This window comes from Typopeltis vanoorti, chromosome 11, assembly GCF_054136105.1.
Source record: "Typopeltis vanoorti isolate ZY-2024b chromosome 11, IOZ_Tvanoo_1.0, whole genome shotgun sequence".
In the NCBI taxonomy this organism is placed as follows: domain Eukaryota; kingdom Metazoa; phylum Arthropoda; class Arachnida; order Uropygi; family Thelyphonidae; genus Typopeltis; species Typopeltis vanoorti.
Genome location: NC_143559.1, coordinates 29,382,219 through 29,410,192, shown reverse-complemented (window position 1 = coordinate 29,410,192; position 27,974 = coordinate 29,382,219). Strand labels below are relative to the sequence as shown.

The window sequence follows — 27,974 nt, the reverse complement described above, 5'->3', positions numbered from 1 at the left end:
TAGTAGTATATAACATATGTAACAAAGGTGATTGTTAATAAAACACACACACAAATTGCTTGAAAGCGGACAAGGAAACATTCATAAAAATATGAGCCACTACAAATGAATTCAATATTATTAATTATTTTTAATATGCCACTTATCTTTCAGCTCAAAATACCATTGGTATGCCAACTAATGATATGCTTCCACCCAAATTAGTGCAGAGCTCATGTTACTAAAATACTTTGCATCAGAAAAACAAAGGTTCCTCAATAAAGGTTCAAACTGCTTTGGATAGTGATCCTTTGCATAATGCATAGCAAGTTAAAAGAGAGACCTATGTAACTCAACTGGTATTAACAGTTGGAAAAACCTGGGTTTGAATCCCTAACTCATCTTCATTTAAAATCAAGTAGAGTTGAGTTAGCCAGTTTTATTCACAAGGCAAGCTGAGTTTCCAGACATTTTCCCTCCTGGAAACTCTGGTTTATCATCTCTCAAAATGGAAAACTGGCTAGAAGAAAACACACAAATATATTATTATTATTATTATATGGGCAACCACACGGAGTCCTTACTTTTAACAAGTAAGGCCCTAAACATTATACCACGTACTATCAAACATCTGTGCAATATCTGTCATACTTTTTTTGAACTCATTCATAGTTATGGCACCCACAGCAGACTCTGGAAAACCTATTGCACTCGTTCATCACTCTCCAAACAAAAAATCTAGTCCTCACACCCTGCTAACTACACTCTTGCTCAATTTTGCACCCTTAGTTCTCCCACCACCACCAGACCTGATTGAGACATTCAAATTACTATTTGTTTCTCAAACATATCACCTCTTTTTCTGCCTGACAACCAATTTCTGTAACCCAAATCTTCAACCTCTCCTCATAAAGTTCATTCCATGGACCTGCTACCATCTTGGTTAGTGACTCTGGATCCTCACCCCCAATAACCCAGGAGACCAAATCTGTATACAGTAGTCAATATGGGGAATCTTACTAAGGCCCTACAAAGAGGTATAATAACCTGCTTATCTCTGCTTATCAGGGCATTCATCAGTAACCGAATAATCTGATTAGCTGTTTTAGCCACTTTTGCAATATACTTCCTGAACTCTCTAACTGCCTGGCCACCAATACCTCCAATTTACTGGAGGACAGTTCTATCAAGGCGGTATACAGTTGGTAATCTTTACATCCCAAAATACATAACCTTACACCTTGCCACATTAAACTGACATCAATTCTCCTTGCCCATTCTGACAGTCTATCTAAATCATTCTGCAAACTTTTAACATCATCTTTACTGACTATTGCTCACCCAATTTTACATCATTGGCTTATGACTGAATAGTTCCTCTCACATCCTCTCCTATATTGTTCATGTACAAATTAAACAGTAATGACACCCAAGAACAGAGTCCTGTGGCATGCCATTAGTCACAGGCATTCTACTGGGCTTCTCCAAAGATTTTTGGAATCAGTAAAATGTGGTTGACAGGAGAAGATGTCTCAACAGCAAGGGAAGTAGAAGAATATAGCATATTTAGTAGGATAGGAAGATTAAATGGACTGGTGGAAAAGACACAACTCATCGCTTACTTAAGTAGTGATAAGTTGTGTCCTCTCAGAGTGGAGAATATGGAGGAAAATAACACTAATGGTTTTCAGAGTGCATGGGCTGAGGTGAAGGCAAGCAGGACAGGATATTTAATGGGATGTTGCTATAGGCCAGGGAACACAGGAGATCAAGAGGAAAAGACATTTAGGCAATTTAGATTGTCAAGCACAAAAGAAATTATCAGAAATTTGATTTATAGCAGCATAAATTGGGAAGCAGAAACAGCACATAACAATAGCAGATTGGAATTTCTGGAATTCTTGAGAGACAAATATCTTAGGCAACATACACTAGAGGATATATGAGGTTGTTCAAAAGCTATGAATTTGGTCTTATGATTAGAGAATCTGATTACTAGTCTAGATCCTCTAGACTAGTAATCAGATAATAGGATGTGTCCCCTAAATTTCAGATCCTTATCCACTATCACAACCAGATCTCTTATTTCCTCCACCTCCGACAATATATCCTCACCAAGCATAAATTCTGCATCCCATGTTTGATTTCCAAATTTTAAAACCTTACATTTTGCAACATTGAACTCGCATCCCCATTCCCGTGCCCAATCACTCAATTTATTCAAGTCTTCTTGTAAGGCCACAACATCTTCTCTACTCTTCATGGTTCGTTCCAACTCTGCATCATCTGCAAACAACTGAATATCTCCATCCAAATCTTCAACAATATCATTAATAAACAAATTAAACAGTAATGGCCCTAAAACAGACCCCTGAAGCACACCACTAGTGGATATCACTCCCCCATACACAACTTGTTGATACCTATCAGATAGTCAGTCTCCAATCTAATATCCAACCTCATCCCTCTAGTTTGACTATCAACTTATTATGCAGTAATCTATCAAAAGCCTTTGCGAAATCTAAGTATATTCTTTAAATTAAGGGGATATTAAATTAAATCCCACATCGTTTTAAAACTGAATAAGAAACTCAAAGATCAGAATCAAAGAGTTTCATGCCGAATATAGTAAACTATAAAAGTATCAGCGACTACTAGCGTACACTAAAGCACGTAGTACAAACTAGGGCAACTCGTAGCAAAGGTGGGTAAAGCTCTGATCACTATTCTTAGTATTTTCCATAATGTAAAACACATCTCCTAAGAGATGTATGATGTTATACATTATGGTTGGAGGTCACTACCCAGACCGGTTTCGACCTTTATTGAGGTCTCATCAGTGAGTAGGCAGACCAAATTAATACTAAGGTATAGCGAAAAGAACTTATATACGAGTTGTCAAAAAGGTGCACATGTTAAATTATTTAAATATAGAGAGCCAATAGGCTTCATTTCGGCGATGTAACATTGCAAGTTGTCAAAAAGGTGCATCCATTAAATTATTTAAATATAAAGAGAATGTTACATCGCTGAAATGAAGCCTATTGGCTCTTTATATCTAAGTATATTACTATGTATCTTTCTCCTCTGTCCAAGGAAGCTGTCACCTTATTGTAATAAGTAAGTAGATTACTAAAACATGACCTCCCTTTAGCAAATCCATGCTGTCCATCAACGATAATACCATTTTTGTCAACCCAATTCTGGATCCTAGTTCTCACAAGCTTCTCCAACAACTTAACTACAACATCTGATAGGCCTATAATTTGATGCATGAGTTCTATCACCTCCTTTATGAAGTTGCACAATCTTGCCCTCCTTCCACTCCTTAGGAACTTGACCCAGTGCAAGACTCGTATTAAAAAATATGTCAAGGCATGGTCAACTCCCTAGCACATTCCTTCAGAATACATGGTGATATATTATCAAGTCCCACAGCCTTATTTACATCTAGTTTGCTCAACTCCCCATACACCTCTTGCTCATTTACAGTCAGTCTCTCCTCCCCATCATCAACTGCTCTCAATCTCTCCATGAAATCACATTCACAAGATTGAAAGACCTTTATGAACTGCTCATTAAGTGTCTCCACCACACATTCTGCAACAGCTGACTTTATACCATTTTCTCAAATCAATGTCATCCTTCCATAATCATTCTTTATTTTGCTGGCTACATATCAAAAGAACTCCTTAGGATTCTATTTGGCTTCATTAGCTAACTGCTGTTCATACCTATCTTTAGCTACCCTCACCAACCAAGTCACCCACCTTGCTTGGTCTTTGTAATTGGTTATTTCCACTTCTCTTATGCTGCCTCCATAATGCCTTTTTCTCTGTATCGCATGCTTAATCTGTTTATTCATCCATTTCACACCTATCTTATTTAACCTTCTCACCCTTGGAATACATTTAGACATTGCATCTACTAGATAGTTTTTGAAAATCTCCCAAGCTGCATTGATCTCTTTTCCAGCTAACTCCTCATTCCAGAAGTAGAGAATGTCAGGAATCTGACATTCATGATCTATAGAAATATGATTAGAGGACATATTGCAAAACTGGGAAGTTAACCCAGTTTTGCAATATGTCCTAGAGGAGTCCTTCATTGAGAAGGATGTTGACCAAAAGAGATAGAATTTCATTGTATGAAGTCCTGATCAGATCTGGATCTTAACTACATGTAGATTATTGTGCTCAGATTTGGTCACCAATATTTGAAGGGGTAAATTAACCTTAGACAGAGATGGTCCAGAGGTAGATAAAATGATATCAGGACTGTATATTGTTACTTATGAGGATATACTGAGGACATGTAAACTGCAGAGTTTAATAGATAGAAAATAAAATAGTGATGTGATTACGATATTTAAACTTCTGTAAATATTTTCTGAAACATGGACACAGAGATCTTTCACAAGTAGTCATCACTGGAAGTTGCAAATGCAGCAATGAGTAGGAGTATGGGAAATTGCTTTTTTTTTTCCCCTTCTCTCAAGAAAGATGGTTGTACCTTGAAATACATTGCCTGATAGGATGGTGAGAACATAGCTGGTGAATGAGTTTAACCATCCGATCAGCTATAAGAATGAAATATATCAAAAATATATGCTTCATATCAGTATTGTTTTTTCTATAATGTCCAATACTTATTTTGATTTCAATGGACACTTTACATCTATGTAATTATTGACGTTTATACACATCCAAGCCAGTATGGTAGTTAATGAACAGTATGATAGTGTTATCTAGGATGAGCCTCCCATGATGAGTCTTGTGACTCCATTAAGGACCTGAATAATAATAATAATAAACCCAAACCACTCCTATACCATTTTTGCAAGAAGATGGTCCTTAATTTTTATATAGAAGAGATATAAATTTTTAATAAATGATTAGTTTTTAATTTTATAAAATTTTAAGTATTTCATATTTTAAATAAATTTTATCAGTTATAATTATATTTAGTATATAGATATATCAACTTGAAATTGTATTTGGCTTGTGCTTTATAATTTTATTTACCAAGAAAAACTAAGAAACATTAATTTTGCTGTTTCTATATATTTCTTCATATTTTATATTATATATATATATTCTAAGATACCTATAATTGTTATATTTATTCAGAGGAACTGGAACTGTGGAGGAAGGGACAACTTCAAAATGATGATGATGATGATGATGATGATAAAGAAGATGCTGCTCCCAATCTAACTCTTTCAGCTGATGATTCCATAGTAGATGGAGGTTTGTGGATAGACATGTTTTGTTAACCAAGCTAAATTAACCTGTGCATTTTTTAAAGAATATATTCTTACCCCATTATATCACAGATCACTTAAAAAGATTTGATTTTGTTATTCATTTATATATATATATATACAGGGTGTTCGGGATAAATTTGACAGTTTCGTAAGGAAAAAGAAAATCTTCTTTGTATCTATTAAATTTAATGAATTGACAAAAAAACATTACAGGCAGAGTTAATTACAATACTATCAACAAGATTTACTCAAAATAACCACCATTAGCATCGATCACAGCTTCAATTCTGCTTCGGAACCTCGAACAAGCTGATGCTACAGTCTCCCTGGGAAGGGCCGCAAAAACTGTTTTAATTTTATCCATTAACTGGGCTTTTGTATTACTGGAAGTGCGATTGGTGTCTTTTTCAACTGCGCCCCATACAAAATAATCCATGGGGTTAAGGTCTGGGGAGTTTGGAGACCAAACATTTGGACTGGTGAAGTCGTAGAAATTTTCAGACAACCATTTTTGACTTTTCCCAGAGGTGTGGCAAGGGGCCGAATCCTGCTGCCATACATACGGCCTACCATTGGCTACCCTTGTTATCCAGGGCTTGACTACAGTTAGCAACTCCACGAACAAAGCCCGAATTCCAATGCCAGGGTTCTTCAACACCTGTTCCTGCAGATTTGCGAGGAATTCTGCTGTACGAACACAATCAGATCGTCTTCTAGGGATCTTTCTTCTTGCTACATCCTCGTAGTCACCATTGCAAGTCTCTAGTTCATTCCTGATTGTTTTTACTGTATTCAGGGAGCATTGGGCAGCAGTCCTAATATCCTTATTTTGATGGCGGGCACGAATCATCATGATACAAGTTATTCTCTTCCATGATTCAGGTGGGTTCCAGCTATCCATCCTTTCTGACATCTTGTATATGAATGAAGAAGGGTCCAAACTTTTAAATGAAGAGAAGTGTGTGTTAATACATGTAACTTACGGAAAAATATAATTAATTATAAATATGTCAAATTTATCCCGAACACCCTGTATATATATATATATATTTTTTTTTTTTTAACAGAATCTGCTTATAGAATGGAATTAGAATGTGTTTATTTGTTACTTTGAATTATAATTTAGATCTTGGATTAGGTGAAGAAAAGTGATTTTGGATATGAATTAAAAAGAAAAAAAACATTTCAGTCATATAAAAATGTTATAGGATATTAATAATGTAGGATATATATATATATATGGTATAGATGCATTTCATTTAGCCTCTCCTACCCAACTGCTGATCTTACCTTCTCATGATACATCCTATTTTCACAAAGGAAGAGGCACTGGTAGCTTAGGTCACAGTGACATTGGATGAAATGCCAATATAATATAAACCAGTCCAGTTGCTGTAAGATACACCAGTCCAGTGGCTGGATTTACTACTTCTCCATTAGCAACCAATTGGTTGGAAATTTATCAAGTCTCAAAAGGAAATAAAATGGATGGATGTAAAGATTGAAGACAAAGCAGCGAATAAGGTTAGAAATAAGGACACAAAATGGAAGTATTAGGATATAATTAGCATTTGTTTATACCTGGAACATCCAATGCATAAACCAAAAGATGAACAACTTAATGTGTTCATCTCAAAACTCAGTATCTCTTAAATAAAAAGAATATATATAGTATATTTAAAAAGAAAAAGTTGAGGCTCAAACTGATTAATAATTATATACAATTTTATATAATTTTATTTAGTTATTAATTACAGTAATGAGATTACAAAAGCAATGGTAGCATCGATGGCACAGCATAGAACCCTAGACAAGATAGTAGTTAATTTCTTGAGAAGAAAAATTAATAATACAAATCAGGATTACATTACAACTGACTGTCATTGGAATATATGTCCTAATGGAAGGCAATAAAGTAAAAAATGTAAGCTATTACTTCCTTCTGCAAGAATTAAGAGTAGTCTGATTATCTAGTCAGATTATTAGGTTAGATTATCTAGTGGTGGGAGACTTAAATGCTGGAATTGGCAGTAGTAAATATTAATTCAGTCATTACTATATTGGTAAGTAAACAGTCAATGTAAATGGAAGAAGGCTAATAAATTAGCAGAATTTGTTCTTAACACAGGGATTGTTTAGAATTGGAAACTGACCACTTCCTATTGCCAATTCAGTTTTCTCCAGGATGGTTGAGAATAATGAAAGCTGATATTCTTTAATATCAGCTTTCATTAATATCACTTGTCACCCCTTTTTCCCTTTTTTTTCTTTCATTCTATTCTTTGCACACTTTCATTAGTTTCCACTAAACATTAAATATCACTCTATATTCCTCATTTCATTTTTCATTTTCAATCACTGTATGTGATTCTTCCTTATTTAACGCACTTGTCACCCTATCATAAAATGCAAGTAAATTACTAAAACAGGACCTATCCTTTACAAATCCATGCTGACCATTATAAAAATGCTATGTCCATCAACCCAATTGGATTAATGACTATTGAAAACTTCACACTTATCTCTTTATACAAAGATATCCTCTCTCAGGATATCTTTGTATAAAGAGATAAGTGTGAAGTTTTTAATAGTCATTCTATTAAAAACTTCACACTCCCTTTTCTCTCTCTCTCAGTCTTCTATTTCTAACTTTTGTAGTTATTTCTGTCCAGTCTTCATATATTGAAGACACAGAAACACCACAGTTTTCTCCTACTGTGTTCCTTTTCTACTCCATGGACAGCTGAAAGCTTAGCAATGTTCTGTAGCATTCTTTGTACTTCTGTGCATGCTCAGATATGCAACTGAGAAACTTCCACTCAAGTCCACCATCAGTAGTAATGTGATGCCATTATTGCTTTTCAGTGTTGGACTCGAAACAACGATACTCTCTTCACAGTGCAGAAATGTTTATTCAATTATAATTTTTAAAATGAAACAGCTAGAAATTATAACAGTTCTTCATTTATAAGCCTTTTATGCACTAAGGTAAGTTCATTTAATCACTTTCAGCAATACAGTGGTTAACTTTCACTTTACTCGCTATTGACATAATATCGTAAATACTATTTGTTTAGATAAACAACACCAGACTTACAACTTTTGACAACTTATAAAAAATTATAATTTGCCTCCAATATTTAATCTACATATATTTAGATTATAACCAAGCAAGGCTAGTAGCCAAAGATAAGAATATCATTGCAAAACATCTTGCTTGCAACATACAGAAACAAACATTTCACTACAGCTTTACAAATTCCATATTATTAACTTCTTACCTCTAATTTAATTAATTTTAACTTGTGAGATATCTGAATTTTAATACAGATATTCTGCACTGTCTTTGGCATCCATGCTCATATTCTATCAGGCCCCGTTTGCTGAATTCTTATGCTTTTAGCAAATGGGTACTTAATAGTTGAACAGTGTCTTCTGCATGTCTTACACTACATTCAATAGAGTTATTCTTTCTCATCGTTTCCTTTCCTAACTGAATATAATTCTTTTGGGTTATCTTTAATTTGCAGAGCCAATGTCTTTTTGTATTTACACTTAGCTTTCCATACAATAGTAGTAACCCTTCTGCATTGTTCCTTATAATTTTCATAACATCATCCTAATATGTATAGTATTTCTTCTACATCATATTTTTCATACAAATCTGCTACTTAATAAGATTACATATCCATTTCGTTCCTACTCTAAGAACGTATTTTAATATTACATCATTTAAGTATTTTCTAATGTCCTCATTTAGCAAATGATACCATGGGACAGAACCTAGCATACTCCTCAGTCATAATTTCCTGCTTTGTTAGTTCAACTTGTAACTTTTTCTCAATGGAAAATTCATAAACTAGGCTACTTCCCAAGTAAGCACTACATGATCACTCTCACCCACTGGAGTCAGAACAGTCATGTCTTAAACTAAAACTTACTCTGACATTATAATCAGATCTGATACTCTTTGGCCTCGAGTTCCCTCTTGCATACTGTTTAAAGACGTTTTTTTGAAACTGCTCAATAAATTTGATTTCATTCTTCTCATGAGATTTTGCCACTATCCAATTAGTGTTTGGATAATTACTTACTCATAATGATGACTTATTTTGCAGTCATCATGTTTATTTAGCATTTCATTGTCACTAGCAACTGATCTGATAGGACTGTAACACCACCCAGCTATATTTGATCTTTTTATCATTATTATTATTATTATTCAGGCCTCCATGGAGTCAAAAGACTCATCGTGGGAGGTCCTTCCTCATCATCATCATCATCATCATCAAATTCTGCCATGTACCCTCAAGGGGTGTACAGGATATGACAGTACTACATGAAAAAATTACATCATTACTAACTTCCTATCTACAATTTTCCTCCAAATCAGTCTGTTACTTGTCAAGACTCCAACATTATCAGATCTTATATTTCTATCGTCTAAGGCACTTTGTACCGTATCAATCCACCTATATCTTGGTCTTCCTCTGGGTCGTTTTCCTGCCAACCTGGCAGAGAACACTTGTTTTGCTAATCTTTCCTCTCCCATTCTATTTAAGTGACCATACCATCTGAGATTAGCTCTGCTAACGCATTCCTGGATGCTGACAATGTCAAGTTCTTTCCTAATATCCTCATTTTTAATATGATATTGCCATTGATGCCATCTGTTCACGCCTCTAATCTTTCTCAGGACTCTCATATCTGCGGTCTCTAGTCTTTGGTCAAGTGTTTTACTTCTGACCCAGCTCTCAGATCCATAAGTTAAAATTGGTTTGAACACAGTCTTGTATACAGCTAATTTAGTGTTCCGACTAATTTCTTTCTTATTCCATATGAATTTATTCAATTGACTTCCCACGATACCAGCTTTGCTGATTCTGTTGTCTATTTCTATATTTAGTTTACCATCTTCAGTAAAAATTGTGCCTAAGTAGCTAAAATGTTTTACTTGTTCCACAGGTTCTCCATTCACAACACAGTTGACATTTTCAATGATTCTGCCTATTTTCATTGTCTTTGTCTTTTTATTGCTGACCTTCATACCATATCTATTACAACAGCTATTCAATTTAGTCAGAGAATCTTGCAGACTTGTAGCGGATTTATTTAGAAGTATAACATCATCCGCATAAAGCAAAGAGCTGACATTAACATCTCCAATTTTGATATCAGGTTTAATACCACATTCCTTCATAATGTGATCCATATAGATAATGAATAACAGAGGGGATAATGTACATCCTTGTCTCACACCAGATTTAACATTAAACCATCTTCCTGTACTTCCTTCAATTCTAACTGCTGACTCACAACTCAAATACAGACTAAGTATTGCTTGATATAATGCCCCATTGACACCATATAACTGCAGCGTATTGAATAGCTTCTCTCTTGGCACCATGTCATATGCCTTTTCCAAATCAACAAAACTTAAATACAGATCTTTGTTATATTCCCATGCTTTCTCGACTATTTGTCGTAAAGTGAAGATCTGATCCTGACAGCCTCTATTTGGCCTGAATCCAGCTTGTTCTTCACCAAGCTTTTCTTCCACAATTCTTCTCAACCGTTTCTCAAGTATACTTGCATAGATCTTGCCAGGAACACTCAGTAGGGAAATACCTCTGTAATTCTCACATGCAGTTTTATTTCCCTTTTTATATATGGGTACTATGAGAGCTCTACTCCAATCATCAGGAATTCGTCCCTCTGTCCAGGCTTTCTGAACTATGCAGTGCAGCCACTGTAAGACTCTTATACCACCATACTTCAGCATTTCTGGTCGAATATCATCTACTCCTGCTGCCTTTCCACATTTCAAGCCTTTGATGGCTTTTTCTACTTCAAGTATGGATATGTATTCCTGACTGCATGCCTGGTCAGTGTTTTTTATCACTGTGCTGTCATCACTGCTTGTTTCATTTAGCAGTTTTTCAAAGTAATTACTCCATACTTCAAGGATATCTTTTTCTCCTGTTTTCATTTCACCTTTATCATCTCTAATTCCTTTTACAGCACTCTTTCCTCCATTCCTAAGCTTCTTCAACAACCTCCAGAATATTTTGCCACCTTCTTGATATTTATTTTCTATATTCTTGCCAAAGTCCTCCCATGACTTTTGTTTAGCTAGTTTTACACACTGTTTAGCTTTCTTACATTTGTCTCTGTATTCTGTAAGAGTAAAAGCTGACTTATTTGCCAGGAACTTTTGATATGCTTTCTTCTTTTCCTTCACTGCCTCTTTAACTTCCTGTGTCCACCAGGGAGTTCTGATTTTTTTATCTTTGCACACAACCACACCACATGCCTCTCTGGCAGAATCAATCAATGTTTCCTTCAGAGTTTGCCACTGAATCTCCAAGGTTTGATTCCTGTTCTCAAACTCTTTCATTTTCTTTTCAATAATATTTCTGTATTTTAGTCTACAGTTTACATCTGAGAGCTGCTCAACTTTTATTCGCTTTAAAACTTTCTTACATGTTATTCTTTTCAATATGAAATTCAATTTTATCCTGCTCAAGACTAAATAGTGATCACTTCCAATTTCAAATCCTCTGTACACTCTGGTGTCCTGCACCAGGGAGAAAACATCACTATCAACAATAACATAGTCAATGAGACTTTTCTTATTCCTAGCCTCTTCTCTCCATGTGAATTTGTGCACATTTTTATGTTGGAACATGGTGTTAGTAATAACTAGTCCATGTCCTGAGCAGAAATCCAACAGATATTTGCCATTATTATTAGCTTTGCTCTTTTCTCCAAATTTTCCCAAAATATTTTTGTATGTCTCACAATCATTTCCTACTCTACTATTTAGATCCCCAACAAGGACCAACTTTTCCTTTTTCATTGTGTCAGTTGCTTTTTCTAAAGCCTCAAAAAATTCCTCCACTTCTACCTTAGTAGAGCCTTCTGTGGGACCATAGGCACAAATAAGTCTCATTGTCCAGTTCCCCATTCTCATATTTGCCCACATTACTCTACTTGAGACTGACTGCCATTCAAGAAGAGGTCCTTCCTAAGAACATAAAGTCTGTCAAGACTCATCGACGGGAGTCCCCCCCCCCCCAAGAAGCACAAAGTCTATCATATCACTCCTTAAACTAATTGACCGTTCTCGCTCTCACCTCAGGCAATGCATTCCACGGTTCAACCACCCTCCACGCAAAGAAACCACTCCTCACCCTCTTGCTCACAGTTTCCTTTCGTAACTTCCAGGGATGGCCTCTTGTCATCACTCCTTCCCATTATTCAACCAAGCAAAAGCACTCCCCAGTGTCAACCCTGTAACCACCTCTCAACAGTTTAAAAGTCTCAATCATATCACCTCTCCTCCTTCTATCCACCAAACTCTGCAGTCCACATTCCCTCAGCTGATCCTCATAACTATCCTTGTACAGTCCTGAAACCATCTTTGTCATCTGTCTTTGTATCCTTTCCACAGTTAATTTATCCCCTTCAAATGCTGGGGACCAAATCTGAGAACAATAGTCCAAGTGTGGTCTGATCAGAGACTTATACAACGGAATGATAACCCTCTTATCTCTGCAGGTCAGTGTCGTTCTCATAATTGCAGCAATCCTCTGTGTTATCTTCACTACCTTTACAATATGTCCCCTAAATTTCAGGTTTCTATCAATCATCAACCCCAGATCTCTTGTCTCCCCTACTTCCTCCAGTATAACTCTTCCCATAGAGTATGCTGTATCCTATTGATAGTTCCCAAACTCAAGACCTTACATTTTGCTGCATTAAACTGACATCCCCATTCATTTGCCCATCTATCTAACTTATTCAAATCCTCTTGCAGGGCTACCACATCTGCACTATTACTAATAATCCTTCCCAGCTTTGCATCATCTGCAAACAACTGAATATCCCCTTGCAATGTCATTGATATAAAGGTTAAACAATATAGGTCCTAGTACTGAGCCCTGTGGGACCCCACTTGTAACCCTTTGCCTCCTTGAAACTGCTCCACCATACACAACTCTCTCTGATACCTATCAGACAGCCAATCCTGAATCCAGTTGACCAATCTGACATCCAGACCCATGTGCTGTAACTTAAATATCAGCTTATCATGTGGCACCCTGTCAAATGCCTTTGCTAAGTCTAAGAAAATTGCAGTATATGCCCTTCCCTCATCTAATGTTCTTGTAACTTTATTATAAAAGGCTAGCATATTGCTAAAACAAGAGCGCCCTTTCACAAATCCATGTTGACTCTCACAGATAACATTACCCTCAACTGCCCAATGCTGTATACGGTCCCTCACTACTTTCTCCAAGACCTTAACAACTACTGATGATACACACAGAAAGGCCTATAATTAGACACTTCCAGTCTGTTACCACCCTTATGCAATGGCACTATCTTACCTTCCTTCCATTCCCTGGACACCTTTGCCAAAGCTCGACTTTCATTGAAAAGCCAGGTTAAAAGCACTGTCAGTTCCCTAGCACATTCTCTCAAAACTCGGGGATGAAATACCATCCAGTCCCACAGCTTTACTGACATCCAGAGTACTCAGTATCTGAAACACACTCTCCTCCTGTACTTCTAAACCTCGAACCAGCTCTATCCCTCTAGCATTAAAACTGACTCCTCTAGGATGAAATACTCCAATAAAGAGTTCATTGAACAATTCCACTATGTCCTCTGCATCAGTCACTCTATTCCCATTTTTATCCCACAATCTCATTCTTCCACAGTCATTTCTCCTCCTACTGGCCACAAAGCTAAAAAATTCCCTAGGATTTTCTTTGGATCTTAGGGCCAACCTCCTCTCATATTCCAGTTTCGCTTTCCTTACCACACTAGTCACTCTTCTGGCCTGTGTCTTATATTCCTCATGCATCTCTTCACCTGTCTCCTTATATCTCTTCCATAGCCTCTTTTTCACATGCAATTCCTGTTTAATATTGTTTGTCATCCACTTTACTCCAAATTGTGTCCTCTTTTTCACTCGTGGTATACAACTTACCATTGCTGCTAACAAATATTCTTTCACAATTTCCCACACACTAATGATATTCCGGCCTTCCAATTCCTCTCTCCATGAAACTTCCCGAAGGTGACATCTAAGACTATTATAATCACCTGCATTATAATTCCACATACGTTCCCGTCTCTTTGATACTCCTGCATGTCTATTCATTTTCCAAGTTAAAACCATATGGTCACTCTCTCCAACTGGTGGGAGAGATGTCAACTCAGTTATTATCAACTCTTCTGATGCTATAACCAAATCCAAAACTTTTGAACCTCTTGTTCCCTCTATTGCATGTTGCCTAAGACATTTGTCCCTCAAGAACCCTATAAATTCCATTCCCCTATTGCTACATGCATCTTCCTCTCTCCAATTTATACTACTGTAGTTAAAATCTCCCATAACAATCATTCTTCTTGCACTTGCCAAACTTAGCTGTCTAAATATCTCCTGGTCCCCCATCCTCTGTACTCCTGGGTCTGTAGAAACACTCCACTAAATATCCTGTCTTGCCTACCTCTACCTCACACCATACACTCTCAAAATCATTTTTCTCACTTCCTTCCAAAGCCTCCACTCATAGAGGACATAGGTCATCGCTTATCATAAGCAGTACCCCACCACCACGCTTTCCCCTCCTATATCATTTTCTCACAATATCATTCTTCCACAGTCAACCATGTCTCAGTGATCCCAATAATTTGCGCCACCAATTCCTCTCCCTTATTCCAGATACTCCTGGCATTAGTATAAAGCATATAAATGCCATTGTTTCTCTACCCAGCATTATCCCCTCTAGACTCCACTGGGCTCAGTGTTACCTGTTATCGTCTCCTTTCTCCCAAGTATCCATTCCCACAAGAGGCCACCCCTGCTATCATCCTCCCTGGGACACACTGACTCGTTCAGAACAGCAATCTCTCCAGATGCCTACATCCCTCCTCATTCAAATGTAAGTGGTCTCTCGCATACAATTCCTCTCTTTCCTCAAACGCACTCCAAGCATCTGCATATACCAGTCCTCTCTTGTCACACATTCTTGCTAGTATGCCATTCAATATCAGCGCTCTTCTGCTCAGCTCATCATTATCATACCTAGGCAACACACATACTATTTTTCCTCTCTCTGTCTTCTTCCGTACAGCCTCAAGGAAAAATCTCATATCTCTCGCTGCCTGGCTTACATTACCACTCAAGTCATTTGTTCCTACCATCACAATCATCTCATCCACCCTTTCACCTCTCTTAATTGCTATAGCTACGCTTTCTATTGTTCCTCCTGGCAAACACTCCTCACGCATCCTATCGTGAACACCACGGATCATTGAATCGCCATACATTATACCTCTTACCATTCCCTCTCTCCTATTGTTTCAATTCTCTCCTCTTCTTTCATTCCCATAGGTCTCTCTCATTCCCTCTCCTCTACTGGTATTCTCTCTTCTAGCATTCCCATACCTCTCTCTCCTACTACTGTTTCCATTCTCTCCTCTTCTAGCACCCCCATACATCTCTCTCATTCCCTCTTTCCTACCGTTTCCATTTTCTCCACTTCTAGCACTTCCATATCCCTCTCTCATTCCGTCTCTCCTACTGTTTCCATCCTCTCATCTTCTAGCATTCCCATACCTCTCTCACATTCCATCTCTCCTACTGTTTCCATTCTCTCCTCTTCTAGCACTTCCATATCTCTCTCTCTCTCATTCTGTCTCTCCTACTGTTTCCATCCTCTCGTCTGCTAGCATTCCCATATTTCTCTCTCTCATTCCCTCTCTTCTACTGTTTCCATCCTCTCCTCTTCTAGCACCCCTATACCTCTCACTCATACTCACAAAATTCTCTCTCTCTCTCCCTACTCTGATTCGCCTTGCATTTATCTCTTCCATTCTCCTATTCTTATCTTTCATACTTCTGCTCTCATTCATAAGACATTCCACCTCCTCTCTCAGCTCATTTATCTCCCTCTGCAGGTCAGTCACTCTTAATCTAAATTCACTTTCCTAAACAAAACCATTTCCTAAAGTTTCACAGTCACTCACACCTTTCACACTATCAACTATTATTTTCTCATTCATATATATATTTTTTTCATTCTCTCCTATCACACTACTTGTCTTCCTACATTCATTCCCCTTCCTGGAGCAACAAGGTTAGATATCGATATTTCTAATGCACTTATTTCCTCCAACTGCCTGCATTTTGCGTACATACGCTCGCCGCTTTCTTTCACATGCCACATATCCAATTCCTGCGACGCATACATGCCGCAAGTACTGCATGCCACAAAGTCCCTTATGATATTGCTTATAATAGAGTTCTTAAATGGCGGAGGACTTGGCGTTATTACGCCACTTGTGACTGCAGCTAAATCCACCATCATTCCTTACTGCCGAGTAGCGTAATCTTTAATAATTATTCAATTATTAAATTCCATTAAATAAATAAGAAAAAAAAAGTACAAACAATTACAAGCAAAACAAAACATTTAAGTACATTAAATATAATTAAATAAAATGAAATATAACTAAATACAGTAATGAAAACTTAGCTTCGTTTTGTCTTCCACCGTTATGCATTTGATTCCGACGATAACCAAAATATATTATATCGCGACAGCAACTAACTTCCAAAAAACGACCACTGAAGTACACTCGTATTCAGAGAAACAATTTATCACTCAAAAACATAGAAAAAAACGGGGGAAAAAACGGATTATTCACCGATTAAAAATCACTTTCTTTTGCACAGCTCAAATTCACCGCCATGTGCTACAACGACACTAGTGCCATCTTCTTGGACTTCACCTTACACTAGATGGTTTCAAACTCACTTCACCATGAAACATTGTTACTAGTATTGCAGTCAGATTTTTATCCTAAGTGGAATTAAATCATCTGATATCAGTGGCACACTCTCTCCTCTCTCATCCTGTCTATCCTTCCTAAAAATGCTGTACCTTTTACACTAGCTAGTATATCTGTGTCTGATAACCAGATTTCACTAATGCCTGCAATCTGAGGCCCTTTGTTTCTGATATTCCTGGCATTTGTGTATAGACATAATAAGTTACCTCCATGTTGTTTTGCATACTCACTTTGTAGTCTATATGGCCTAGTTGGATAACTTGTGGTATCTCTACTCTTATGTAACCTTACTTATGCTTATCCTTGCACATGCTAAATAAGTCTTTACTGGGTAAACAACACATAATGGTTCTTTCCTCATAATCATTTCCATGATAATGCACATTCCTATCATTAACAGTTACATTACATGGTCACTCTTTCACACATATTCTCACCATTCCTCCCATCATAGTCTATTTTTCCCGACTTTCTGTGTTAGGTCTTATGTCAGTTAATAATTTTTCTAGACTCTTGATACTAAATGCATTCAAGTGTATGCTGCCTCTCGTATACAAATCCATTCTTCTCTCAAACTTACTCCACACATCCAAATAATCACAACTATTCTTTTTACATAGCCTATGTATTGAATTGTTTGCCATCATAGTTGTTCTTAATTCTGTTGTTCTTAAATATTTAATAGTTGTTCTTAAATACTATACATATCATATCTAGATAATATACTATTTTCATTTTCTCTGTTCACTTTTACTTCTTCAAAAAAGCTTTTCATATGCTCTCTCTCTCTCTCTCTCTCTCTCTCTCGCTCACACACACACACACACACACACACACATTTGTTTTCTTCTTTTTGATTACATTCATTAATTTTTTTTTTATTTTAGCACTCTGAAAACTGGAAGTGGGTCACACAGTCATCAATCTCATGTTTTATGATTGAATCTCCATACCTTGTAATATCCTGCTTTTTTATAATTGATTTTAGCTACTTGATTATCTTTATATAAGATTTTTACCTGATACAGTTTTTGTTTCTTCTTTTGCTGCTTACCCTTCTTTTCCTTCCAATGCTTCTCATTGTTTTTCAACTTTTACCAATTCCTACATTGTTTGACTAATAATTTGCTTTAGTGTAGACATTTTGCACTATTACTTTAAGTATTATAACAAAATATCAGGAAAATATCAAATATTATAAATACACAAAACAGGATACATTTTTTACTGCATTGTTTTGATAGTATTTTTATTATTTTTTCTTTCAGATAAAAAGGTAAGCTGATGTCATGTTTTTGTGGTAATAAGGAATACCACTGATTGAAAGAACATGATCGTGCTTTTCACTTGAGGTTTAGTATTGTATTGTATGAATTTAAAAATGTCTCCTTTGTTTGATTATTAATTATAATTTAATCAGTAGTCTTAGACAGAAATAAAAATGTAACTGGTAATTAGTTTACGGAATTAACAACGCAAATAAAGTATATTATGAATCACTTCTATATTTCGGCAACGTCACATTGCCATCTTCAGGAACATAAAGATATGGTATGTACATGCAGGCACTAACACAAAGCAAATGAGGAAGAAAGCAAGAAACTAATATTGTTCCTAAAGTCCTAATGGTGCCCTCTTGCGGGCTAATTTGGTAGTCTTGGCTGTTGGGCTGAAGTTCTCATAATGTAAGTCTCCCAAATTTGGGGTGGTTTCATGCACCCAAATTTGTTGAGGTTAGGAACGTTTATAACCGCACTAGCTTCGCCCTGTTAAGAGAACAAATTACCGCGTTGCGCGTTCTCCTTGCCGGCGAAAACAAAACCTTACGGGCGCTAGAGGAAGAGCTTTCGAATACACTCGGCTGTGATCTATGGTCGATACTTCATGACATCTCATGCTCATCGGCAAGAAAAGAATTCGAAAAAATACGTGAAAAAATACAAAAACCTGACTAAGAATTCTACTTCCTTACCACAGCCACCACTCAACACTGTAGTCAACCTCTCGTCGGCAGTTTTAAAGCCTGAAGCACTCACCGCACTTTCACGTGGTCACAATTTCGCCCTAGCTCCTAAAAGGATACCTGCTGAAGAAATCATGATCCAAATAGAGCGTGGGATTCGCAACCTGTCTAACCATATTGCCAACAACGTAAGACTGGATGTAGTCGGTGTTCTGACTAAAGCCAAACCTCCAAAAACCAACTTATCCAAAAACGAATATGCAGCCCTACAAGAATTGAAAAACAACAAAAAAATAGTAATCACCAAAGCTGATAAGGGAAGCGCCACTGTGGTGCTCAATCAAAAAAAGACTACAAAGGTAAGCTAAATGCTTTAGTACTAGACCGTACTACTTACCTGCCCATTGAATACAATCCGACCAGCTCTCAGATTAGAACTCTCCACAGACTCCTTAAGAAAGTCACTTCTTGGCCTGTGGAAGTCACCAACAAACTTAAACCTTATAACTCTAGACCCCCCCCCCCCCGATTATATGGACTCCCAAAAATACATAAACAAAATGTGCCATTGCGTCCCATAGTGGATGGCATTGATTCCCCCACATATAAATTAGCCAAACATTTAGCCAAAACGCTCACACACAACACGCCATCACACATAAAAAACTCAGCCCACTTTAAAGCCAGTATAGAAAACCTCACACTCCAACACACTGACATAATGGTCAGTTTTGACGTCTCCTCCCTATTCACTAATGTCCCACTCAAAAAAACCTTAGAGCTCATCCAAGCCAAGTTTCCTCCCGATATCTCAGCCCTATTTCAGTTCACAATGAACTCATGCTATTTCGTTTGGCAAGGAAAGTTCTACAAACAGATAGAGGGGACAGCCATGGGTTCACCACTTTCCCCACCCCTTGGCCAATTTCTTTATGGAGACATTTAAATTGAAAACCTTAAACTCTGCCCCACAAAAATCCACTATTTGGCTTCATTATGTGGATGATGTGTTTGCTATTTGGCCACATGGCTCAGACACACTCCACTCCTTCCTAACACACTTAAACAACCAACACCCCAGAGTCCAGTTCACCTTAGAAAAAGAGGAAAACAACACCCTCCCCTTCCTAGACACTTTAATCACCCGCCAGCTTGATGGATCTTTGGTTTTCTCTGTTTACAGAAAACCCACCCATACTGGCCGATACATTCACCAGCAATCCCCACAACAATATGAGGTGATAAAAACACTATATAACAGGGCAAAATTAATCTGCTCAGATGACAAGGCCCTGACTACTGAACTAAACCAGATCCTCAACACTTTCTTAGCCAATGGCTATAACCCCAAAAAAATCCAAAAAATACTAAAACCAGTAAACCACAACCCCCCTCCACAATAAAGATTACACCAAGTCTATCACCACCCCCTACATCCAGAGCACCTCTGAGAAAATAACCAATATCCTCAAAAAATATGACCTTACTTCCTGTTACAGACCATATAAAAAGTTGGCATCCCTTTTCTGCTCTACCAAAGACCAACCACTTCCCCTAGACCTACCTGGTGTATACCAGGTCCCTTGCAGCGGCAAATTGTCCTACTTTGGCCAAACAGGCAGAACAACTAATATCAGGATTTCAGAACACAAAGACTACATTCGGTTTCGCCAGTACAGCCGCTCTGGGCTGGCTGACCATGCCTTAGATACCCACCACAAAATTCGTTGGAAAATAACAAAAATAATTCATCGCAGCAAGTTTAAATACGAAAGATTATTCAAAGAATATTCAGCAGCTCTAAAAAACGTTTCTAACCTCAGCAAATTTGGGTGCATGAAACTACCCCAAATTTGGGAGACTTACATTATGAGAACTTCAGCCCAACAGCCAAGACTACCAAATTAGCCCTCAAGAGGGCACCATTAGGACTTTAGGAACAATATTAGTTTCTTGCTTTCTTCCTCATTTGCTTTGTGTTAGTGCCTGCGTGCACATGCCATATCTTTATGTTCCTGAAGATGGCAATGTGACATTGCCGAAATATAGAAGTGATTCATTAAAGTTACCTTTAATTAATATACTTTATTTGCATTGTTAATTCCGTAAACTAATTACCAGTTATGTCTAACCAACGTATAAGCCTTGCTACTAGAAATAAAAGTGGATAACTTACATGAAAAAAAGGTTGTTATTTACAACAGTGTCACAATCACATATACACAATGAGGCATGTGTGTAATCACCTTATGGGCATGATGGAAATTTATATCATTCAAAAGTAAGATATTCTTGAATTGCCATCAGGAGGCAAGGAGAGGATGAGTGTTCTGAGTTCTCAAGTTAAACATAAGTTAAAATTTTATATTTGCTGTATGGTGATATTGATAACTTATTGATTAAATTTTTCTGTGTGATAGCTGCAGGTAGGGAGTGTTCAGTTAATAATAATAATAAATTAGTTTAATCCTTTATCCAAGTGTGAGCAAACAAAGTTTTCAGTATCTTCCATAATGCAAAACACATCTCCTTGCGAATATGTATAATGTTATGCATTAAGGGAAGGACCACTACCCAGACTATTTTCCACTTGGGTAAGACTATAATAAATTAGTTTAATCCTTTATCCAAGTGTGAGCAAACAAAGTTTTCAGTATCTTCCATAATGCAAAACACATCTCCTTGCGAATATGTATAATGTTATGCACTAAGGGAAGGACCACTACCCAGACTAGTTTCAACCTTTATTGAGGTCTCTTCAGTGGGAGCCAGGCACAGAGGTGGAGACACCAGGCAGAAGCAATGTCAGGTCATCTTTACCTATAGGAGTTGCCAAATGGTGTGCCACCTTTTTATTAAATTAATCTGGATTTAGAGAAAGATGCTGAAAGTTTATTTTTCACTTGGTTAGACTATAATAAATTTAGTTTAATCCTTTATCCAAGTGTGAGCAAACAAAGTTTGCGCCTGAAAATATCTTCAGGACTGGAGTAAGGTAGTACAACACCGGGCAACTCGTAGCAAAAGTGGACCAAGCTAATCCGCAAGGAGATGTGTTTTGCATTATGGGAGATACTGAGATAGGAGTGATGTTAGCTTGTTCCACCTTTGCTAAAAGTTGCCCAGTGTTATACTACCTTACCCCAGTCCTGAAGATATTTTCAGGTGCAAACTTTGTTTGCTCACACTTGGATAAAGGATTAAACTAATTTATTATAGTCTTACCCAAGTGGAAAATAAACTTTCAACATCAGTGTTCAGTTAAGTTTAAATTGTATTAATCAATTTCTGTATGTTTGTTTGTGTGTGTGTGGCTTTGAGACTGAACAAAAGTGGTGGTAAGATGTAGATCACATAGAAACAGTCAATGGGAAAAATAATTGTAAGTGGGGTAAAATTTTCAAAATATGATAATATGCTACGAATACAGTATTCATGCTTGCAGAAACATTGAGGATATCTGTGTGGAGAAGATTAATAGAAGAGATGAGAGTGTGAGTTTGTAGGAAGTAAAACATGGTCATGGACTGTGAGGTATCTTTGAATGTGAGCAGTAGCGGACAAAAGGCATGCAGGAAATTAGCTACAGAAGCAAGCAGGACCAACAGTAAGTAGTATGTGAGAAAGGCAATACAGGTAACGATAATGGTAAGACAGTGATGGTAGCAACGGGAGTGCAATGATGTACAGTAAGACAGTGGACAGGCAAGGCAATAAGAGTGCATGCATGCTAACTTGCATAAATGGCAGAAAAAAGTAATTGAAAAAATGAAAGCAGATTGGTGAAGATTGATCAAGAGATCAAGTGTATGAGAAGTGAAATGAGGAGAATTGTAGATTTGAATGGAAGTGTAAGGAAGAATGGAACGAAAAGATGGTTATTTGAAAGAGGTGTTTGAAAGAAGATTTAAGAATGATTTAAGAGTATAGAGATTCATTTATTAGAGGTTTAGTGAGTGAAAAGGTGCACAACATTTGTTTACTCAGAAGCAAATTGAACAGAGTGATAGAGGTATGGTCTTGATTGGGAGAATGAATGGCAAGCAAGAGTGACTAACTTGCAAAAGAGAGAGAGATTAATGAACAGAAAGAGGAGGTAGAATGTCCTGGGAATGAGATGGGAAGTTTGAAAGATGAGATTAGGTGAATGGAAGAGATGAATGCAAGGCGAATCAGAGTGGGAGTGAGAGAGAGGTATGGGAATGATAGACGAGTAGAGAATAGGAGCAATAGAAGAGAGGGAATGAGAGGTATGGGAATGATAGAAGAGGAGAGAATAGAAACAGTAGAAGAGAGGGAATAAGAGAGAGTTATGGGAATGATAGAAGAGGGAAGAATGGAAACAATCAGAGAAAAGAAATGAGAAGAATGCGAGGGAGTCCTGGAACCAGGGATAGAGAGATGTCAGGACAGTTAGTAGGGGATCACAGAGAGAATTGGTTAGAGGATAGAGTGAAGGATGCAGGTGAGCAATCAAGGAACAGAGTGGTAAGAAGTGTGATGTATGGAGATTCGATGATCCATGGTGTGCAAGATAGGATGCCAGAAGATGTCATGGAGCATATTGCAAAAGTGGTGAAGGTAACCCAGAGGATTGCTGTAATACTGAGAAGGATGCTGACCTGCAGAGATAAAAGAATTATCATTCCTTTGTATAAGACCCTGATCAGACCACACTTAGACTATTGTTCTCAAATTTATTCCCCAGGATTTGAAGGGGATAAATTAACTGTGGAAAGGGTACAGAGGCAGATAACAAAGATGGTTTCAGGACTGTACAATATCGGTTATGAGGATCGGCTGAGGGAATGTAGATAGCAGAGTTTGGTGGATAGAAGAAGGAGAGGTGATATGATCGAGACTTTTAAACTGTTGAGAGGCAGTTACATGGTGAAGATTGGGGAGTTCTTTCACTTAGTAGAACAGCAGGAAGGAGCGATGACAAGAGGGGCCATCCCTGGAAGTTACAAAAGGAAGCTGTGAGCAAGAGGGTGAAGTGTGATTTCTTTGTGTAGCGAGTTGTTGAACCATGGAATGCATTGCCTGAGAGAGTGGTGAGAGCAAGAACGATCAATGAGTTTGGGGAGTGGTGTGATAGATTTTGTGTTTCCTAAGAAGGACCTCCGACAATGAGTCTCTTGACTCCATGGAGGCCTGAATAATAATAATAATAATAAACAAGTAAAATCAATTAATAGTAGTGTTAGGAATGAATTATATGATTGGCAAGAAGGAGAATGTGAGGTTTATATCAGGAGGTTGTTGAGGAGAATAAAAGATAACAGTGTAGCAGAGAAGGTAGTTAGTGTTTTGCTCAATTATGATTGCATTAAGTTAAGGTGGCAAGTGAAGATCATGAGTATTATGCTAGCAGAGCTATGTCAGGAAAAAGGAGTGTATTATGCAAACATGTAGAATGAATTTGAGGAACGGATGTAACTGTATAACAGAGATGAACCGTGTTTAAATGGTTTTAGTGTGAATCAGTTGAGGAGATTATTGCTGGATGGGAGAGTAATGATTTCAGTGAATGGAAGATCTGAGGACATAAGAGGTGATATGGAAGAACAGAGAAATAAGGTAGAAGAGCTTGTGAATGAAAAAAAATGAGAGATCTGAAACATAAGACAGATAGGGAAATGGAGAGAGTCAAAGTGGACAGCAAGATACTGTGTGAAAAGTGTGTCCTGTATTTAGAAGTTGAATGTATAATTGAAAAGAAAAAGCTAGAGATGGCTTGGGATAGAAAAGGAGAAGTGCTGTTGATGATAGCAGAGGAGTTATGCCCATTCAATGAAGATGCAAGGGAAGGAAAACTGATGCTAGTTTTAAGGCAGAGGAGGATAGTATGAAATATTTAGTTGAGTGTTGCTATACATGTAGTAATGTAGAGGGTAGTGAGAAGGAAATGTATAATTAAATTCCTGCAAGTGAAAAAAAAGCTGATAATTTTAGGTGACTTTCTAATTATGATAATATTGAAATGAAGAGACTTCATCTGTGAACAAACTGAATGAATTTCTGGAGTTTTTGAGAGACAGCTACCTTAGGCAGTATGTAATAGAGGATCATGAGGATCAAATATCTTGGATTTGAACATTTCATAACTTTTTTTTAATAACCATGAAGTTACTACTAGGATGGTGGCCAGCCATACATGAGGACTTCTGTGAGTAATGAATATACATGGAATTACATGACCGATGATTATGACACACTTAGTATACAGCTTGCAGCTGTATCATGAAATGAGGAATTGGATGAGAAGGAGATCAGTGCTGCTTGGGCACTATTCAGAAACTATCCGGCAGAGCAAATGTATGAATGTATTCCAGAGGTTAAGAGATTAAATAAACTAAATGTAAAATAGATGACTGAATAAGTTAGGTATGCAGTCTGGAAGTAAAAAAGGGATATGAGGGCAACAAAAGATGAGTGACAATAATCAATTGCACAAGGAGTACAAAGAGCAGCACTTAGTTATTGAGGCCAAAAGAAAATCCAGAATTCTTTTGATATGTGGCCAGTAGAAGAAAGGTTGATATTAATTGATGAAAATGGTAGAATTAAAACCACCATGGAGGATGTAGTTGAGGTATTAATCCATGTGTTAAGGCTTAAGTGTTGGGAGAAACTCATGTTAGAGGCTTAATGGAGTAAAAGATTAAAAATGCTATTTAATTCTTCCAGTATTTCATCTCAGTCACTGAGACATCATGTAGGATTACAATATGACATTTATAACACACACACACATACACAAAAGACAACACACAAACTAACTGAAACATGTTAATGAAAAATATTAGTCCTAACTATTAGTAGGACCCTCTGTGGGCACCTGTTGGCAGCCTGAGATGTAAACTGAGATCTCTTAGTATTAGTGTTTCCCATATTTTGGGAAGTTTAATGCATATTTATTTAGATGAGGTTGATTTCTGAGAGTCACAGTAGATCTTGTGAATGAGTATGGTGGTCTTTTTTCAATTGATTTTATGAACTGTGTCTAATGCATGCTTCACAAGGCCTGATACAGATGTATTTTTTGTATTCTGCCAAGCAAATGTTGGCTGGTTTTCCTGTCTGTCGATAGTAGGCCAATTTGCAGGAGCCCCCCCCCAAACCTTCTGTCTGGTAGAGATATGTTGGTGATGTGTTCCCCATTTTGTCTCGTGGCTCAGACACATTAGATTCTTTCACTTCAATAGTCTTCACTCTAGAATCCAGTTTACCCTGGAAAAATGGTAAACTGGTAATAAACTAATAATAATTTAGCCTTGCTAGATACCTTGGTAACACACCTACCTATCCTTTTCAGTAGGGGTGTACCAAATATTCGGTTTTGCTTCAACTTTCATCTGTTTTGGTGTATTTTTTAGATATTCTGCTTTAGTTGAATCAGTAGAAAAATTCATTATTTGGCCGGCAAAGCAGAAAAATTTCTGTTACATGCATCATAATGAACACAACCAATCAGGAAAAGCCTTCCCTTATATATTTTGCATGACTGATTAAATAGAAGAGTGTTACAGCTAATGAGTAAACTCATTCCACAGTACAATTTCTGAGGAAATTTCTTTCAGCACTAGCTACCAGCTTATTCCTTGAAAGAGTTTGTTTCAGAAGTCAGAAAAAATTATGAAGAAACCAGATGTATGCTACTCCAAAAAAATGCTGATAAAAATTCATTTTCCTACATCATAATTTATCGTGAATACAGTTTGATTATTAAATCCATAATTATTCTCTATATTTCTCGGTTCAAAATGAGTTCACTTAATATTTTTGTTATTTGAAAAAACAAGTGCAATATTTTGTTCTGATTTTTATGCTGTATTGTTTTATAAATATAATGTTCGTATAAAATTAAAAAATAGTTTTATCATATGTGAGATATTATGGATCCGTCTATATTTTGTAGCCAGATGTAGAAAGAAAGTGAAATTTATGAAGCCTTATGAGAACAAGACTGGACTGGAGTTGCCTTAGCTGCACTTTTTAAACAATATCTACCCATAACCCATATATTCTCCTTTTATTAATGCATTGAGTAAGTTTCACTATCCTGAACCACCAGGCTTCAAATTGACCAAGTTAAAAAAATAAATAAATAACAAGCAGAAGTGAAAACAAAGTGTAACTACTCATGAAATGCTGTAACTAAAGCTGTGTCAGAAAGTTAAATTCATCATAAAGTGATCTCTAGGTGGTTGCATAAAAAAATATTAAGCTATAGAGCTGAGAAACTTATATTTGTTGTATTCGATTTATAATAGACAACATTACAGATTCATCTATATTTTATAGCAAAATGTGGAAACAAGCAAAAGTAAGAAATGTAGAAAAAATTTATTATTTTCGAAAATTTACTAGAAACCTTATTAGAAGGTTATGTTCCTACAAACTTTCTGGTAAACTTTTGAAAGTTTTAAGTTTTTTTTTCTACATTTGGCTATAAAATATGATGGATCCATAATATCCTCCATTACAATATCTTACTTACTTCAAATTTGAAGCATCTTGGCTCTGCTTAAAAATATGACAGTTATATTTAAGGAATGCAAAATTTTATTTTCCCTTTTTATCAAAGATCCTAAAACTTTTCATTTTGGCAATGTAAAGTAAACAGAAATGGGAGATATTCAAGAACATTCTTTATTAATAGCCAAATATACACATATATATAGAAACTAGGAGAGTTTCGAATTCAGATGAGAGAGAGCTTATAAAAATATAATCCTCAGCATCGGAGTTGCCTTAGCTTGCACTACTTAAAAAACTTTCAGGTATTTTATGTAGCGTATGAAATATGGATTGATGTGCTTATTTTACAATGCTGAAATGAATACATTTAGGCTCTTCATTGGTAATTACTCCTAACGCATTTGTGCCTGTCAGTGT

General features: G+C 36.8%; 1 protein-coding gene across 1 annotated transcript in view; it reads left to right on the top strand.

Moving 5' to 3' along the window:
- The window catches only part of LOC150101406 (1-phosphatidylinositol 4,5-bisphosphate phosphodiesterase-like), a 675,244-nt gene that overhangs the window by 347,191 nt on the left and 300,079 nt on the right, over positions 1 to 27,974 (top strand). The window contains exon 16 of the mRNA XM_090400793.1: positions 5,109 to 5,189. Coding sequence (XP_090256919.1) covers positions 5,109 to 5,189 — 81 coding nt within the window. The remainder of the gene's footprint in view (positions 1 to 5,108; positions 5,190 to 27,974) is intronic.